This window comes from Gopherus evgoodei, chromosome 2 (genome assembly GCF_007399415.2).
Source record: "Gopherus evgoodei ecotype Sinaloan lineage chromosome 2, rGopEvg1_v1.p, whole genome shotgun sequence".
Taxonomy (NCBI): Eukaryota; Metazoa; Chordata; order Testudines; family Testudinidae; genus Gopherus; species Gopherus evgoodei.
Window position 1 is genome coordinate 457,940 of NC_044323.1, and position 19,394 is coordinate 477,333.

General features: G+C 51.1%; 1 protein-coding gene across 1 annotated transcript in view; it reads left to right on the forward strand.

The window, feature by feature from the left end:
* Positions 1–7,433: 7,433 nt before the first annotated feature.
* LOC115645267 (protein KRBA1-like) overlaps positions 7,434–19,394 on the forward strand; it is a 50,244-nt gene continuing 38,283 nt past the window's right edge. The window contains exons 1-2 of the mRNA XM_030549640.1: positions 7,434–7,504; positions 16,963–17,089. Coding sequence (XP_030405500.1) covers positions 7,478–7,504; positions 16,963–17,089 — 154 coding nt within the window. The 5' untranslated portion in view covers positions 7,434–7,477. The remainder of the gene's footprint in view (positions 7,505–16,962; positions 17,090–19,394) is intronic.

Sequence of the window (19,394 nt, forward strand, 5' to 3'; positions counted from 1 at the left end):
CCGCGGCCCCTGGGCTCGGCCGGCCCGGCCCGGCTGCTGCCCGGCGGCTCGGGGGCCCAGCGACACCGGCCCGGCCCCGCACGGCTCGGCGGCCACCCGGGCAGGGCATGCTGGGAGCTGGGGGCCGGGCCGGCAGCAGCGCCCACCCACACACTGACACACACACACACTGACACCCCACACACACACTGACACTGACACACACACACACTGACACACACACCCACACTAACACCGCACACACACACTGACACACACCCACACACTGACACTGACACACAAACACACACTGACACACACACACACACACTGACACACACACACTGACACCCCACACACACACTGACACACACACACACACTGACACCCCCGCCACACACACACTGACAGTGACACACTGAGCACTGCCTGCACCCATACACACACACACACACTGACACACACCCACACACTGACACACACCCACACACACTGACACTGACACACAAACACACACTGACAGTGACACACACGGAGCACTGACTGCATCCATCCACACACACACTGACACCCACACACACACACACACTGACACCCCCCACACACACTGACACTGACACACAAACACACACTGACACTGACACACAAACACACACTGACACTGACACACGGAGCGCTGACTGCACCCATCCACACACACACACACTCACTGACACCCCCGCCACACACACACTGACAGTGACACACGGAGCGCTGCCTGCACCCATACACACACACACACACACACACACACACACACTGACACCCCACACACACTGACACACACCCACACACTGACAGTGACACACGGAGCGCTGACTGCACCCATCCACACACACACACTGACACCCCCCACACACACTGACACTGACACACAAACACACACTGACACACACCCACACACTGACAGTGACACACGGAGCGGTGAGTGCACCCACACACACACACACACACACACTCACTGACAGTGACACACGGAGGGCTGACTGCACCCATCCACACACACACACACACACAAACTGACACCCCCAGCACGCACACACGCTGACAGTGACACCCATACACACACTCACACACACACACACACACACACACTGACCCACACACACACACACTGACAGTGACACAAGGAGCGCAGACTGCATCCACACACACCCACACACACTGACACTCCACACACACACACTGACAGTGACACACGGAGCGCTGACTGCAGCCATCCACACACACACACACACACTGACACCCCCGCCACACACACACTGACACTGACACACACACTCACACTGACAGTGACAGTGACAGTGACACACGTAGCTCTGACTACACCCATTCACACACACACACACTGACACCACACACACACACACACACTGACACACTGACAGTGACACACGGAGCGCTGACTGCACCCATCCACACACACACACACACACTGACACCCCCGCCACACACACACTGACAGTGACACACACACACACTGACAGTGACACACGAAGCGCTGACTGCACCCATCCACACACACACACACACACTGACACCCCCACCACACCCACACACTGACACACACACACACACACTGACAGTGACACTCGGAGCGCTGACTGCACCCATCCACACACACACACACACACTGACACCCCCGCCACACCCACACACTGACACACACCCACACACTGACAGTGACACTCGGAGCGCTGACTGCACCCATCCACACACACACACACACACTGACACCCCCGCCACACCCACACACTGACACACACCCACACACTGACAGTGACACACGGAGCACTTACTGCACCCATCCACACACACACACACTGACACACACACACTGACAGTGACACACGGAGTGCTGACTGCACCCATACACACACACACACACTGACACCCCCAGCACACACACTGACACTGACACACACACACTCACAGTGACAGTGACACACGGAGCTCTGACTACACCCATCCACACACACATACACACTGACACCCCCACACACACACACTGACACACACCCACACACTGACAGTGACACACAGAGCGCTGACTGCACCCACACACACACACTGACACCCCCGCCACACTCACACACTGACACACACCCACACACTGACAGTGACACACGGAGCGCTGACTGCACCTATCCACACACACACACACACACTGACACTGACACCCCCACACACACACTGACACCCCCACACACACACTGACAGTGACACACGGAGGGCTGACTGCACTCATCCACACACACACTGACACACACGGAGCACTGCCTGCACCCATACACACACACACACACACACAGACACCCCACACACACACTGACACACACACACGGAGCGCTGACTGCGCCCATCCACACACACACACACACACACTGACACCCCCAGCACACACACTGACACTGACACACACACACACACTGACAGTGACACACGGAGCGCTGACTGCACCCATCCACACACACACTGACACTCCACACACACACACACACACACAGAGCCCTCCCTCTCACACACACGGCTCTCACACACACACTGACACAGCAACACAGACACACACAGAGCACAGACTCTGCACCCATCCACACACAGCACTGACACACACACAGCACTGCCTCAGACTGAGCTCACACACATACAGAGCTCACACACACACTGACATACCTATCCACACACAGCACTGACTCAGCACACACACACACACACACACACACACAGAGCACTGCTATAGACTTAGCTCACACACACACAGTACTGAGCTGACACGACACCCACTGACACAGACTCACACACACAACTGAGTAGGCACTCACACTGACACAAACACAGCACTGAGCTGACACGACACATACTGACAGAGCTCAGCTGACAGCGCACACAGCACTGACACACAGCACTGACTAGGCACACACACACAGCACACACTGATACAGACTCATACACACAGAGCTGACACACACAGAGCACTGATTCTGCATGCATGTGCACACAAATAAGCACGTAAGAACGGCCAGACTGAGTCAGACCAAAGATCCATCCAGCCCAGTTTCCCGTCTCCTGGCAGTGGCCAGTGCCAGGTGCCCCAGAGGGAATGAACAGAACAGGGAATCATCAAGCGATCCATCCCCTGTCGCTCATTCCCAGCTTCTGGCAACAGAGGCCAGGGACACCATCCCTGCCCCCCCCTGGCTAATAGCCATTGATGGACCTGTCCTCCATGAACTTATCTAATTCTTTTTTTGAACACTATTTGTATGAATGTATCGTTCTTGTATCTGAGGGCTTGTCTACATCAGAAAGTTGCAGTGCTGGTGAGGGAGTTACAGCGCTGCAACTTTGAAGGTGTACACATCTGCAGGGCACCACCAGCGCTGCAACTCCCTGTTTGCAGCGCTGGCCGTACTCCCGTTTTGTCTCGGGTGTAGAGGATCCAGCGCTGGTGATCCAGCGCTGGTAATCCAATGTAGACACTTACCAGCGCTTTTCTTGACCTCCGTGGAAGGAGGAAGCCTCTGGTAATCAAGCTGGTCTCCTTTCCCGGTTTGCTCTCTCGTTCCTGGAACCCCGAGCAAGCAGGTCTCCTTCCCTGCGGTTTGCAGGGTGGTTCGGGGAACACGAGAGCAAACCGCGGCGAAGCTGGTCTCCTTTCCCGGTTTGCTCTCTCGTTCCCGGAACCCCGAGCAAGCAGGTCTCCTTCCCTGCGGTTTGCTGGGTGGCTCCGGGAACGCGAGAGCAAACCGCGGCGAAGCTGGTCTCCTTTCCCGGTTTGCTCTCTCGTTCCCGGAACCCCGAGCAAGCAGGTCTCCTTCCCTGCGGTTTGCTGGGTGGCTCCGGGAACGCGAGAGCAAACCGCGGCGAAGCTGGTCTCCTTTCCCGGTTTGCTCTCTCGTTCCCGGAACCCCGAGCAAGCAGGTCTCCTTCCCTGCGGTTTGCTGGGTGGCTCCGGGAACGCGAGAGCAAACCGCGGCGAAGCTGGTCTCCTTTCCCGGTTTGCTCTCTCGTTCCCGGAACCCCGAGCAAGCTGGTCTCCTTCCCTGCGGTTTGCAGGGTGGTTCGGGGAACGCGAGAGCAAACCGCGGCAAAGCTGGTCTCCTTTCCCGGTTTGCTCTCGCGTTCCCGGAACCCCCCTTGAAGCCGCCCAACAGCGCTGCAGTGTGGCCACATCTAACACCACTTGCAGCACTGGTTGCTGTAAGTGTGGCCACTCTGCAGCGCTGGCCCTATACAGCTGTACTAATACAGCTGTAACAACCAGCGCTGCAAAATTTTAGGTGTAGACATGGCCTGAAACTAGGAATATGTAGCATAACTCTGAGGTCCTGTTGTAATTATGCAAAGCGTTGGCCATTAATGGTGGTTTAGAATCTTGATGGCTCCCATTGACCAGGACAATTGACTGTGGATGGCTCTGTTTACTTGCAAGACTCCACTGCATACCTGCATGCAGCCAGTCCTGGAAGAATAGATGGGGGCTCACAGGACATGTGAGAATGTCATGTGATACTGGAATCCATCTTTAACCTGGTGCTTTTCCATTTAGAAGGAGGGGTGTGAACCCAGAGAGGGACCAAGGATTCTTGCCTTGTGCCAAAGCTATAAAAGGGAGTGGAACAGAACAAAGGGGGCTGCCATTCACCTGAGCTGGAACAAGGAATGTACCAGGGGAAAGGATTGGCCCCAGACTAGGAAAAAGTCTAGTCCGTGAAAGAAGCTTATAGGAACATCTCTAAGGGTCAGATTTACCTGTATTCAGTTTCTTAATGTATTAGATTTAGACTTGCGTGTTTTGTTGTATTTTGCTTGGTAACTTACTTTGTTCTGTCTGTTATTACTTGCAACCACTTAAATCCTACGTTTTATACTTAATACAATCACTTTTGTTTATTAATGAACCCAGAGTAAGTGATTAATTCCTGGGAGAGCAAACAACCGTGCATATCTCTCTATCAGTGTTATAGAGGGCAGACAATTTATGAGTTTTCCCTGTATAAGCTTTATACAGAGTAAAACTGATTTATTTGGGGTTTGGGTCCCATTGGGAACTGGGTGTCTGGGTGCTGGAGAGAAGTGACCTGCTGAGCAGTTTTTGGTTATAGTCTGCAGCTTTGGGGGCCTGGACCAGACCTAGGTCTGTGTTTGCAGCTGTCTAGCATGTCTGGCTCAACAAGGCAGGGTTCTGAATTCCCAGCTAGCAGGGAAAATGGGTTCAGAGGCAAATTCAGCACATCAGGTGACAGTCCTGTTGCTTCCCTCCTCTCCCAGCCCTCCCGGGCTACCTTAGCAGTTATCCCCCCATTTGTGTGATGAATTAATAAAGAATGCAGGAATTTGAAACACTGACTTTATTGCCTCTGCAAGCAGAGATCAAAGTGGGGAGAGGAGGGTGGTTGGCTTACAGGGAAGTAGAGTGAACCACCATTTTGCACTTGCTCAGCCTATAGTTGAACTGCTCCTTACTACTGTCCAGCCTTCATGAGCCAAGGGAGCAAGGGGCAGGCTGGGGTAGGTGCGCCCACGCGGTGCTGCCGACTGGGAGAGCAGCCTGAGGCAGAAGCCTGTACGGATGAGCTCTGCATGGTCACCTTCCTGATCGGCTCTCCGCTGGCCAAACAGGAAATGAAATTCAAAAGTTCACGGGGCTTTTCCGGTCTACCTGGCCAGTGCATCTGAGTTCAGATTGCTGTCCAGAGCGGCCACAATGGTGCACAATGGGATAGCTCCTGGAGGCCAATACCGTCGAATTGCGTCCACGCTAACCCTAATTTGAACCAGCAATGTCAATTTCAGCGCTAATCCCCTCGTCGGGGAGGCGTACAGAAATCGATTTTAAGAGCCCTTCATGGCGACAAAAATGGCTTCATTGTGTGGACGGGTGCAGGATTAATTCGATTTAACACTGCTAAATTCGACCTAAACTCGTAGTGTAGACCAGGCCCAAGAGTCTATGGTCTGTGTGTTCACAGCAGTTTGGGTGACCCATGTCTAATGATTGTGTGGGGTGTGAATATCTCTTCCTGGCTGTATATGGTCATACACAATATTTTATCACCCTTTTTATGTCGTAGGTGTGATTTTATGGGCTATAAGTGTTTTTCACGCCCTGCCTCCTTCCTCAATGGTGCCCACAGAGGTGTCTGTGATGGGCTAAGCTATCCCCTGTGGAGGATGTGCACACTGACACCCCTCAGCTGCTGCAGCCAGTGGGTCTCTCTGGACTGACTGCTGCTGCTTGATTCCTTATAATGTTTATTGACAGGCCCAGCAGAGCCACTCGCATCAGTGCCTGAGGGAGGGAAGGAATCCATATGTCTGCGTGAGGGGTGGCATGTCCCTGCCAGGCTGGAGGTGTGTGAGACAGTTCCCAGCCAGAGGCTTTTGCCTTCCTCTGCAGCATCAGGTCACTTGCTGGAGGATTTTCTGCACCTTGAGGTCTTCAAACCACAATTTGAGGACTTCAGTAACTCAGACATAGGTTAGGGGTTTGTTCCAGGAATGGTTGGGTGAGATTCTGTGGCCTGCGTTGTGCAGGAGATCAGACTAGATGATCATAATGGTCCCTTCTAACCTTAAAGTCTATGACTAGAGGGGCAGAAAATGTACTGATCCCAAAACCAGAAGGGACCAGCCTGATCATCTAGCTCAGGAGTTCTCAAAGTGGGGGTTGGGACCCCTCAGGGGGTTGTGCAAGGTTATTACATGGGGAGTCGCGAGCTGTCAGCCTCCACCCCAACCCTGCTTGCATTCCAGCATTTACAATGGTGTTAAATATACACAAGTGTTTTTAGTTGATAAGGGGGATCGCACTCAGAGGCTTGCCACGTGAAAGGAGTCACCAGTACAGAAGTTTGAGAACCACTGATCTACTCCGACCTCCTGCCTAACAGGCTGGAGTGCTGCCCCCAAATCATCCCTGGAGCAGATCCTAGACCCCGCACCCTCTTGGCCCCGAGAATGGCAGCAAGTGGCCACCGACTGCCGCACAAGAGACCCGGATCCCTGCGCCCCGAGCCGGGCACCCCTGGGGATCCGAGCCCAGGGCAGCGCGTTGATCTGTTTCCTCTCTAAGGCGGCCCGCTCCCGGCGCGCCTGCCTGGCCCGGCGCTGCAGGCTGCGGCGTGGGGCGCGCCCAGTGCCGCCGCAGGGTCCCAGCCCCCGGGGCTCCCCCAGCCCAGGGCTGCGCGCTCCGCCCCGGCGCGGGGAGGCTGCTGGGAGCTGTAGTCCCCCCGGGCAGGGGGCAGGCCCGTTCCCAGTGATGCTTTGCTGCCGCGCAGGGAGGGAGGCAATGACAAGCGGCTGCTCTGCCCACGGAGCTTCCCCCCTTCCTGCGTGGGCGCCCCACGCCCCTGTGCCGCCCGGCTGCGCCCAGCCCCCGGGAGAGGCCGAGACCGCGCCGCGCGAGCGGACAGCGGCTGCAGCCCCGGCCCGGGCTCCGGGAGAAGCGGGGAGCGAGATGTCTGCAGCGGTCGCCGCTGCCCAGGTGAGGAGCGAGGCGGGGGTGGGGGATCTCGGCTGGCCGGGGCTGGGCTGGGCTGGGCTGGCAGGAATCAGGCACCCGCCTGGCCCTGGGGCTCCTGGGTCAGAACTTGGGGCGCTGATCCGTGGAGTAATTGTCCCGTGAGCTGCCTTGTTCCCGATCAGGCTGGGCACCCAGATCCCGAGTGGGGCACGGGGAGGTTTGAAGGGGCAGGAAACCCGGACAATTCCCGGTGCAATGGGGTGGGGGGGTTAAAAAGAGGAGATTGCGCGTCCCAGTGCTGGGAACGGTGCTGGGTGGCACCGGGACACCTTACAGGGGTTTCCAAAGAACAGACCCTGCAGCTTTTCTTCCCCCCTTGGCTGGGTTTCAGAACATGCCCAGCCCGTGACACCAATCAGAGTCACTTAGCACTTGCCACTGGTGGGCTCTCACTGGAAACCCCCCTAGGATGGGTATGGGGCTGCCTGACACCGCCCAGAGTTAGCTTCTCCTTTGGCTGCCCTCGCTGAGCCATGTGCATGCTGGAAAGTGCTGGCTGAAATAACCCAGGGTCACTCCATGCTTGGGACACAGATATCCCCGCAGCTTGTCTGGCGCTGAAATGTTGCTATTTTCACCAGCCTGCAATCAGCAGGCACAGATTTGTGCAGGGAAATTCTGTCTGTTAGGCACATGGCTGGTTAGCCTGACTTGTCACCGGGCAGAACGCCTGCCCCTTCTCCCGACTAAAACCCCTTTCGCGGTGCAGGCTGCGCCACGGCTGTCATTTGTGGAGTGCTTTGCCTGCCGTGAAGAACCCCAAGTGCATCCCCAAAGTTCTTGCTTTTCCATGAGCCCTCAAACCAGCCAGCACCACTTTGTTCTGTTCGGGCAGGAGTGTGAATCTGTGTGTGGAGCTTTGTGCTGTGCCTGCAACTTGGCTAGAGACCATCCACAGCTCCTGAGAAAGGGCGGTAAAAAGGGGGGAAACATGCCGAGGTTCCTTGCTCTTTCTTTCAGTAGCCAAAGCAAAACCCCGCTGTGCCATGGGGCTCATTAGGGATGGCTGTCTAGGGCATACGGCTGCTGTTCAAAAGACCTGGGTTCTGTTCTACTCTATCACTGACCTGCTGCATCATTGACCTTGGGCAAATCTGTTCATCCCTGTTTCTCCTCCCACCCTTCGACTGTCTTGTCTGTTTAGATCAGGGGTCGGCAACCTTTCAGAAGCAGGGTGCTGAGTCTTTAGTTATTCACTCTGATTTAAGGTTTCACGTGCCAGTAATACATTTTAACGTTTCTAGAAGGTCTCTTTCTATAAGTCTATAATATATAACTAAACTATTGTTGTATGTAAAGTAAATAAGGTTTTTAAAATGTTTAAGAAGCTTCATTTAAAATTAAATTAAAATGCAGAGCCCCCCCGGACCAGTGGCCAGGACCTGGACAGTGTGAGTGCCACTGAAAATCAGCTCGTGTGCCACCTTTAGCACTCGTGCCATAGGTTGCCTACCCCTGGTTTAGATCATAAGATCTTCAGGGCAGGGTGTGGCCTGGCTTTCACTATGTGTGTTGTACAGCACCTACCACAATGGGGCTCTGATCTCAGTCGGCGCCTCTAGGGACCTCTGTAATTCAAATAAATATTATAATAATCCTCACTGTCATTACCGGTAAGGTTTGAAGTTGGGACCTTTGACACCAAAGCAGTTTTACCTCTTGAACTAAAGGCGCAGTAGCTTCAATAGTTGGTAGCAGTAATAAGCTGTTATCCGCAATATAGTCTAGCCGCTAGAGGGAGAAATGAAACACACTTTACAACCACGTTACACAATATTAATTTCCTGGGGACAACTTTTTCTTAGTTCTCTTTCAAGCCTTTTACTGCTGGATGACTAAATACAACACAGCTAAAAACAGCAGCAAACAGCAGGTCAGGAGCTGAATGATGTGGGACCATTTTTTTTTTAAAATGGGGTTTGGGGAATGATCCTATTCAGGGGCAACAGAGAATGCAACTGCAAACAAAGCTGGTGTGTTCAGAGGCTGTTTAGACTGGAGGAGGGGATCAGTCACAGGGGAGTCTCGGGGGGGGGGGACAGGGCACACGTGCAGCACCTGAAGAAATGCCACAGCCACCATTCCATCCCCTGCCTAGCTGAGGTGCAGTGAGGGACATGCTACATCGCAGGAGGTGTCGGTCAGGGCACGGAACCCAGCAGGGAAGAGGCCCTGGAGCAGATCTCACCAGAGCAGATATTACAGGAGGAGCCCATATTTATTGATGAGCAGGCTAGTCGGTGTCTCTGAAATGGAGTCACACAGGTGTGTGAATTGAGTGCTGATGGAGGTGCCAGCCTGTGGAAACAGAAGCCCTCAGTTTATCCCTGTGGGGGATACAATATGGACAGCGGCAGGGCAGTCATCTCCACACACGCCCAGCCCAGAGTGGAGCGGCGACTTCGGCCTCCATGTCCAGGCACCCCTGGCCTCTCTCAGCACAGAGCTCAGCTGGCAGCTGCTGCACTGGTGCTGTGGGACTCGGGAAGGAGTGTGAGCTCCACCAGACCCTGGTGAAATCAGGCACCGTTCGACCTGAGTGAGGGTCTCCGAATCTGGCCCTTGCTGGCCAGTGGCACAACGGGCTCTCAGCCCAGCAGACGGCATCCTGAGGCAGGTCAGTGCAGTTGCCCTGGTCGGTGATATAATGTCAAATAGTCTTTGGGAAGAGCAGCCCTGCTGTCAAACCCGAGCCTTCTGCCCGGCAGCTTGTAGTCAGTGTCACGCCAGCAAGGCTGTGGCATCAAAGCAGCATAATAGGGCCCAGCAGCCTGTGTTTCACCGGACACTGCGGGGTGAAGTGTTCCTTCGGAGGCTCCCTGGGGGGACATGAGGCCCTCGGGGCAGATCCTGAGGGGTTACTGCAGTGGGCACAAGGAGAAGGTCAAAGGGGAATCCAGCATTGCATTAAAACTTGCCATGGCTCACCTGTGACTCTCCCTGAAGCAGAATGTGAAACCCGCACAGCCCGGACACGCACATGCAGGGAAGTGTGTGCAGAGCAGGGACTTTGCACCTTGATGTAAACACACGTGGGCCTGATTATTCCCCCACCCCACCCCCGCCACCTGGTGTATTCATTTGCCCCTGTGCAAAATAGATACAGGCCCCAGCATAGGGAGATGTGTCAGGAATGTGGGGGATGGGCAAGGCAGTCCCAGGTAGAACTCTCTGCTGTGGGATGGGGGGCTGAGGTGCAGCCCATGGGGATAGCACCAGGGAGGCTGCTGTAAGTTAGGGGCTCATCTTCAGGAGAGTTTTTTGCCTGGAGCTAGTTGATGGCCAGTTAACTCGAGGTGATTAAACATCCTCCATACAGAGCAGCTGGGACACTCCCTTCATATTTGTTCCGGGGCACAAATGTTTGTTCTTCTCCCAAGACTCTGCACTAGGAGTTTATCTTAGCCAGCTAACACCTATTAAAATAATCCCTTGCCTTGCCTACACTAGGATTTTGATGTGTGGTATTTAACACATGTTCAAAAGGCACCTCTCTGCCTAGTGTGGACATGGCCTGAAGTCCCGCTTGGGTCATGTTTGGAGAGTCTAAGGGGTGCATAGGCCTTTGGCGGGCCCCAGCACTGGATGTCTTTCACCCTGTGGTGATAGTTTATAATGAGACTTGCCTCCTTCCTGGGGGCGGAGGGTTGTGAAGTGTAATTGATCCATCCTTGTACCCAGGGCCAGCCCCAGGCGTCAGCTCAGCAAGCAGGTGGTTGGGGCGGCCAACGGAGAGGGGCGGCAAGTCCGACTCTTCAGCGGCAATTCGGCAGCCGGTCCCTCACTCCCTCTCGGAGCGATGGACCAGCCGCCGAATTGCCGCCGAAGACCGAAGCGGCGGTGGTAGAGCTGAAGTGCCGCAGATCATGATCGCAGCTTTTTTTTTTCGCTTTTTGCTGCTTGGGGCGGCAAAAACCCTGGAGCCGGCCCTGCTTGTACCATGCTTTGAGATCCTTAGATGAAAGGGTCAGGTGGTTTTCTCTTCCTGTGCCCTAAAAGGCAAATGTCCTTGGCTAATCTTTGCATGATTGATGTAACCCGACCGGCCAGGGTGTTAAAGAACCATGAACAATTATCACACATTCTACAGGAAGCCGAGCCAAGGAGCACATAGAATTAAAGGTTTGACAAAGTTACTTCTTTGGAAAATATCACGGTGTCGGACTTAATTATGTCACGTCAGCATCACGTCATCCCTGAAGGAGCCTTAACCGAACACTGAAATGTCAACAGGCAGCGGGGGGAGAACAGCACTAGGGACACCTTAGATCCTGCATCTGACGGTGCACATACGCACAAGCACACTTGGACCAGAAACCTTTCGCAACAGAGGCAACAGATCATTATTATTGCTGCACCTGGGCTAGGAAGGGGCAACACAGGCTGCTGAGGAGAATGTGGAGTCGCTCCCTGCCGCTCTAGGTGGACGCTCACAATCCTGTTGGTAACCATAGGGACCGTGGCCTTTTAGAAGGTATCAGTTAGGTAAGATGCCCAAGTTTCTCAGTGCTCAGGCTGAGAAATCTTAAAGGGCCCTAATTTTCCGAGGGCAGGTGCTCAGCACTTTGTGAAAATCAGGCTCCTTTTAAGACCTCTCAGGTTGGGTGCCCAAAATCACTAGTCGCTTCTGGGAACATTGGCCTTGTCAGGGTCTGTTGGGGGGAAGCTTACATTGATCCATGTACAGCAATGGGAGTGCCCATCACCTGACACGGGAGACACATGCCTTACGCCCTGCATGTCTTTCTGTCCGCAAAACCAAATCGCCCTGTTGACCGAATGCTGGGAGACTCCAGCTCTGGATCAGAACTTGGTGGGTTGGACCCATCTCGAGCAGCGAAATGTTTTGTTTGAAATGTGCTGCGGAGTTTGACTGGTGGCAGATTCCTTGTGGAAGGGATTGTTCCTCTACCTGACAGTACCCTGGGTAGTGGGGCTTGGGGCCAGTTTGGAGCGGTACCCAAAAGTCTGGTTGGTTTTCCTACACATCCACCTCTCCCAAGTAGCATGAGAAGAAGCTTTCTCATGAGCCTGGCCGTGTTTCCTGCTTTGCGTCGGGATGGAAATGTCAGCAGAACAGCCTGCGTACCCCAGCATGTACGGTCCAGGTCCCCACTGGTGCCTGGAAAAGCAGCTGTGCCAGTGGGAAGAGCAGGCAGCAAACCCTTCTGGAATATTTGATCAAACAGTTCGGTTCCAGCACCGGGCAGATGCTTCAGGGCTGAGCCTGGGGTAGAAGCGTCTAATCTGGGGGAGTTTGAGAACTTGTTTTCAGATCCCTAGTGGGTCCCCAGTAATTTAAAATACTCACATTCCCTGCCCTCCCATGCATTCTCTCCTCCCCACACATACCCTCTCCCCACATAACCCCTCTCCCCACACCTACCTTCACCCCTCACCCCCCTCTCCCCACATCTTGTTCTGTTTACAAGGCATGGAGGCCTATCACATTCGCTTGTACTATTTTATCCTCATCTTGACATGGGGTTTCCAGAGGTCAAACCTTGCTGCCGTTTAGAGGGGCTCCTACCCCAGGGATATCTGAGTAACCTGAGTATCGTCTGCAAACTTTATAAGTGTACTCTCTATGCCATTATTTAAATCATTGATGAAGCTATTGAACAGAACCAGACGCAGTACTGATCCCTGTGAGACCCCACTCATTATGCCCTTCCAGCTTGACTGCGAACTACTGATAACTATTCTCTGGGGACCATTTTCCAACCAGTTTTGCACCCACATTATCGTAGCTCCATCTAGGTTGTATTTCCCTAGTTTGTGTATGAGAAGGTCATGTGAGACAGTATCAAAACATAAGAATGGCCATCTAGCCCAGTGTCCTGTCTTCCAACAGCGGCCAATGCCAGGTGCCCCAGAGGAAATGAACAGAACAGGGAATCATCAAGTGATCCATCCCCTGTCGCCCATTCCCAGCTTCTAGCAAACAGAGGCTAGGGACACCTTCCCTGCCCATCCTGGCTAATAACCATTGATGAACCTATCCTCCATGAATTTGTCGAGTTCTTTTTTGAACCCTGTTATAGTCTTGGCCTTCACAACATCCTCTGGCAAGGAGTTCCACAGGTTGACTGTGCGCTGTGTGAAAAAATATTTCCTTTTGTTTGTTTTAAACCTGCTGCCTATTAATTTCATTTGGTGACCCTTAGTTCTTGTGTTATTAGAAGGAGTAAATAACACTTCCTTATTTACTTTCTTCACACCAGTCAGGATTTTATAGACGTCTGTCATATCCCCCCTTAGTTGTCAATTTTCCAAGCTAAGTCCCAGTCTTATTAATCTCTCGTCATACAGAAGCCGTTCCATGCCCTTAATCATTTTTGTTGCCCTTTTCTGAACATTTTCCAATTTCAATATATCTTTTTTGAGATGTGGCAACCACATCTACACGCAGTATTCAAGATGTGAGTGTGCCATGGATTTATATAGAGGCAACATGATATTTTCTGTCTTATCATCTATCCCTTTCTTAATCATTCCCAGCATTCTGTTTGCTTTTGTGACTGCTGCTGCACATTGAGTGGATGTTTTCAGAGAACTATCCACAATGACTCCAAAATCTCTTGAGTGGTAGCAGCTAATTTAGACCCCATCATTTTGTATGTATCACTGGGATTATGTTTTCCAGTGTGCATTACTTGGCAGATGAAATTCAATGTTGATAAATGCAATTTGATTGTCCAGTCACCCAGTTTTGTGAGATCCCTTTGTAGCTCTTCACAGTCTGCCTGGGACTTAACTTCCTTGAGTAGTTTTGTATCATCTGCGAATTTTGCCACCTCACTGTTTACCCCTTTTTCCAGATCATTTATGAATATGTTAAATAGGACTGGTCCCAGAACAGACCCCTGGGGGACACCTCTATTTACCTCTCTCCACTCTGAAAACTGACCACATCTACTGCTTCCCCTCATCCAAAGGCTTATCTGTCAAAGAAACCTATTAGGTTGTTTGACATGATTTGTCGTTTTTCCTGTTGGTTTAACTGGGTGTTTATCCTTTTAAAAAAATTGTTCCCCCCCACACCCGCCCCATCTTTTCATTGCTGTCTCTGTCTGAGCAGGCACGGGAAATGTTAATCTACTAACGAATGTCATTTCAGGGGGTGTGACGCTGTATGGAATCTGGGGGACACTAGGTTATTATGTATCAGAGGGGTAGCCATGTTAGTCTGGACCTGTAAAAGCAGCAAAGAATCCTGTGGCACCTTATAGACTAACAGACGTTTTGGAGCACGAGCTTTCATGGGTGAATACCCACTTCGTCACCCACGAAAGCTCATGCTCCAAAATGTCTGTTAGTCTATAAGGTGCCACAGGATTCTTTGCTGCTCTTAGGTTATTGTGAATACCAGTATTGTAAAACTGCAATGAGTTATGCCATGTAAAATATCTGCAAAAATATTGTGATTTGCCAGATATGATAATCTTGTTTATATGTTTGTATCGCCTTTTGTATTATGTGTTATAGATATGTCTGTATTTCAAACTTGTGCTATGCTTCTGGGTGTCACCCCCAGACAATTTGACATCAGCACTCCCTAGCCTGCTGGATGGCTTGTTAAGGACCATCCGCTAAACAATTGACCCATTGAGAGAAGACAGATACATCTTATGACTTAGCAAGGCAGGGACATGCCTATGGACAGAACTCTAAGGTTTTCAAGTAGGTGACCAGACAGCAAATGTGAAAAATCGGGATGGGGTGGAGAGTAATAGGAGCCAATATAAGAAAAAGACCCCAAAATTGGGACTGTCCCTGTAAAATCAGGACATCTAGTCACCCTACTTTCAAGCCATGTGCTGGGCAGCTTGTGTTTGAAACAAAGGAAGCACAGGCTGCATGGCAAAAGACTATAAAAGGCAGCTGTATCTTATCCATTTTGTCTTCAATCCTGCTTCTTACCTCTGGAGGGACTTTGCTACAAACTGAAGCTCTGAACAAAGGACTGATTGGCCGATCCCAGCTGGGGATGTTCCAGGGGGACTTTCAAGCCAGCAAACTTACCAGTACTGCTAAGAACCTGATCTATGGACTCTAAAGTCTTTGTATGTGACTATTTTACCTTTAACAGCTTTCTTCTTGTTCTTTCCTATTTCTTTATAATAAACCTTTAGTTGTAGACACTAAAGAATTGGCTGCAGCATGGGATTGTGGGTAAGAGCCAACCTAATACTGACCTGGCAATGTGGCCGGCCCTTTGAGGTCAGAAGAACATTTTGTAAATGTGAGCAGAGTTTAAAATAACTTCTCACTGTACTGGTCCTAGGTGCTGATTGGGAGCCAGAGACTGGAATGCAGTAAGGGGGCTGGGTGATTTTTTTTCTTTTGCTTCTTGATAACCACTGTGGGAATCAGAAGCTCAATTTGTGACTGGTTGGGAGGTTTAACTTCAGTGTTACTCCCGAGCCAGATGGGTATCTGCTCTCCCCCTTGCAGCCTGCCCAACCTTGGCATTTCCAGCGAGGGCTGCCCCGAGCACCCCTGGTCCCTGGGAGTTCCCCTGTATTGAAGTGAGTTGGTGAATGTCCGTGACGGGTTCTGAACATGAGCAGGACTGTATAAGAAGGGCTAAGAATTGTTGATGCTCGTGCGCGTTCTTCAGCGTGTTTCAGCTCCCTGGATCCCATTGGCCATTCTGGCTCGTCACTGCTCTCCCTTCCTTGCTGCTCAGCCCAGATATTCAGGCTGGGTGCCTGGCAGCGGGTAGTTCTTTCAAGTGCCTTCCTCTTTAAATGGGTCTCTCCCTGTTCCATCCTGCCCCACTCCTGGGGCTGTGTCTGCATGTTGCAGCAGGCAGGATATGGCACTGCCTACCCGGAGCACTTCCCCTTGGGATGTCTCCTGCTCTCGAGGCAGAGAGGCTGGTGGCTCGGAGTGGGCCTGTTACTGAAGTGGCTTGGGGAGTGTTTGGAGGGGGTGTTACCACAGGTGCTGGAACTGGGGGTGCTGCCGCACCCCCTGGCTGGAAGTGCTTTCCATCATTCCAGAGTTTGCACCTTGGTTCAGTGGCTCTCGGCACCCCCACTATGCAAATTGTTCCAGCCCCCCAGGGTTTCTGACAGGAAGAGTTTTTCTTCCTGCCTCAGTCTCATCCATACTCTCCTCCTAGGCTTTAGGCAAACACTTGGTGTGAGGGTGGGAGGGGTGAAGCCGGAAGGGGAGGGGTAGAGATGAGCTACCGTATGAAACCACTTGCGCCTGCTTGCTCTGGTTAGCGTTCTAGGTGTAACGGGCGTGTTAATGACGGTCTGAGAGAGATTTAGCAGGGAGTGCCTTTCCCCATTAAAATCACAGAGGGAGCAAAGTTAATAAGGCTCTGAGGCATGGTGAGCTCATTTATAGGACTCCCGTACTCTGCCCCAGGCCCGGAATCGACCCAGCCGTTTGTTTGTCCTCAGGTGCCAGTGACATTTGAAGATGTTGCTGTCAGGTTCTCCGCAGAGGAGTGGCAGATCCTGGAGGAATGGCAGAAGGAGCTTCATAAGGAAGTGATGGAGGAGAATTACCAGTTGCTGATCTCGCTAGGTAAGGAGCGGCACGTGTCATGTCTGCACGGAGGGCAGTGGGCCATTCCCTGGCGTTGCAGTTACAAACGTGTGTCTTTCCGGCTCTGCCTACATTAAAGTGCAGGAACTGTATTTAAACCTCTCTCCAGCTACGCTAGTTTTCAGTGCCTGTATAGGGAGGGCCAAACTGTCCCTGTCTACACTCACAGATTCCAAGCCCAGGAGGGAGCATTGGTATGTCTTGTATAACACCGGCCACTGGTCTTCCCCCAAAATAAGCCCTGCAGCAGATCTCTTAGAAAAACATCCCATCTTGATTTAAAAATTCCCAGTGATGGAGACTCTACCCCTTCTCTTGGTAAATTGTTCCAGTGGTTAATTACTCTCACTGTCAAAAATTTACACTTTATTTCCAGTCTGAATTTGCCCAGTTTCAGCTTCCAGCCATTGCATTGTGTTAGACCGTTCTCTGCTAGACTGAAGAGCCCATTATCAAATATTGGTTCCCCATGTAGGTACCTATAGGTAGTAATCGAGTCACCCCTTAACCTTCTCTTTGGTAAGTTAAATAGATCTGAGCTCATTGAGTTTGTCACTCTAAGGCAGGTTCTCTAATCCTTTAATCATTCTCATGGCTCTTCTCTGACCCCTCTCCAATTTATCAACATCCTTCTTGAATTGTGGGCACCAGAACTGGACACAGGATTCCAGCAGCGTTGCACCAGTGCCAAATAGAGATGGTAAAATAACCTCTCTACCCCTACTTGAGATTCCTTTCTTTCTGCATCACAGATCTCGTTACCTCTTTTAGCCATAGCATCACATTGGAAGCTCATGTTCAGCTGATTATCCACCACGACCCCCAACTCTTTTCCAGAGTCACTTCTTCCCAGGACTTAAGTATGGCCTACATTCTCTGATGCTAGAAGAATGCATTTACATCTAGCCATATTAAACAGCACATTGTTGGCTTGTGCCTAGTTTACCAAGCAATTCAGATCTCTCTGAATCAATGACCTGTCATCTTCATTATTTACCGCTCCCCTGTTGTGTGTGCCATCTGTAAACCTTATCAGTGATGATTTTACGTTTTCTTCCAGGTCTTTGATAAAAACGTTAAATAGTGTAGGGCCTACAACTGATCCCTACGCGATGCCACTGGAAACAGACCTGCTCAATGATGATTCCCCATTTACAGTTACGTGTTGATGCCTTTCAGTTAGCCAGTTTTTAATTCATTTAATGTGTGCCATGTTCATTTTATTTCGTTCTAGGTTTTTAATAAAAATGTTGTGCGGTACCAAGTCAAACACCTTACAGAAATCTAAGTATATTATATGAATACTGTTCCCTTTGTCAGCCAAACTTGTAATCTCATCAAAAAAAGATATCAAGACATTCTCCACAGACTCTAGTGGAATGGGAGGAGTGTTATCATTACCATATGATGAGACAGCATCATCAGTTTTTTCCCAAATATGGAACAGAAGTATTTACTGAACGCTTCTGCCTTATGGCATTATTGTTGATAATTCTACCATTTCCATCTAGTAATGGATTCTTTTAGTTCCTAATATGGAATCCTAGAATATCAGGGTTGGGAGGGACCTCAGGAGGTATCTAGTCCAACCCTCTGCTCAGAGCAGGACCAACACCAACTAAATCATCCCAGCCAGGGCTTTGTCAAGCCTGACCTTAAAAACCTCTAAGGAAGGAGATTCCACCACCTCCCTAGGGAACCCATTCCAGTGCTTCACCACTCTCCTGGTGAAAAAGTGTTTCCTAATATCCAACCTATATTTAATAAACTTCTTATTGTTCTTAACTGTGCTTTCAATAGATTTCGCCTTGTGTTCTTTTGCTTCCCTTATCAATTTTCTAAAGTGCCTAACTTCTGTTTTATATTCATTACTATCAACTTCCCATTTCTTCTATTTGTTACATGTTATTTTTCTATTTTTATAGCTGCCTTCGCTTCCCCTCTAAATTAGGTTGGGTTTTTAACCAGCACCACCTTCTTCCTCAGTTGTGGGATTGAGGCTTTTGGGGCAGGAAGGTGTTCTTAAATGATTCCCAAGTATCATTCACTGCAACACTAGCCATGTTTAACCACCTTAGTTGCAGCAGTGTTTGTTCTTGCTTGTGTGGAAAATACAGCTTCTATCTATGATACAAGAATGCCCCCCATCACCGCAGTATATGAGCACCTCATATTCTTTAACTCATTAACTTTCACAGCACCCCATATTATTATTTCCATTGGTCCTGCCATGACGGCAGGGGACTGGACTTGATGACCTCGCAAGGTCCCTTCCAGTCCTAGA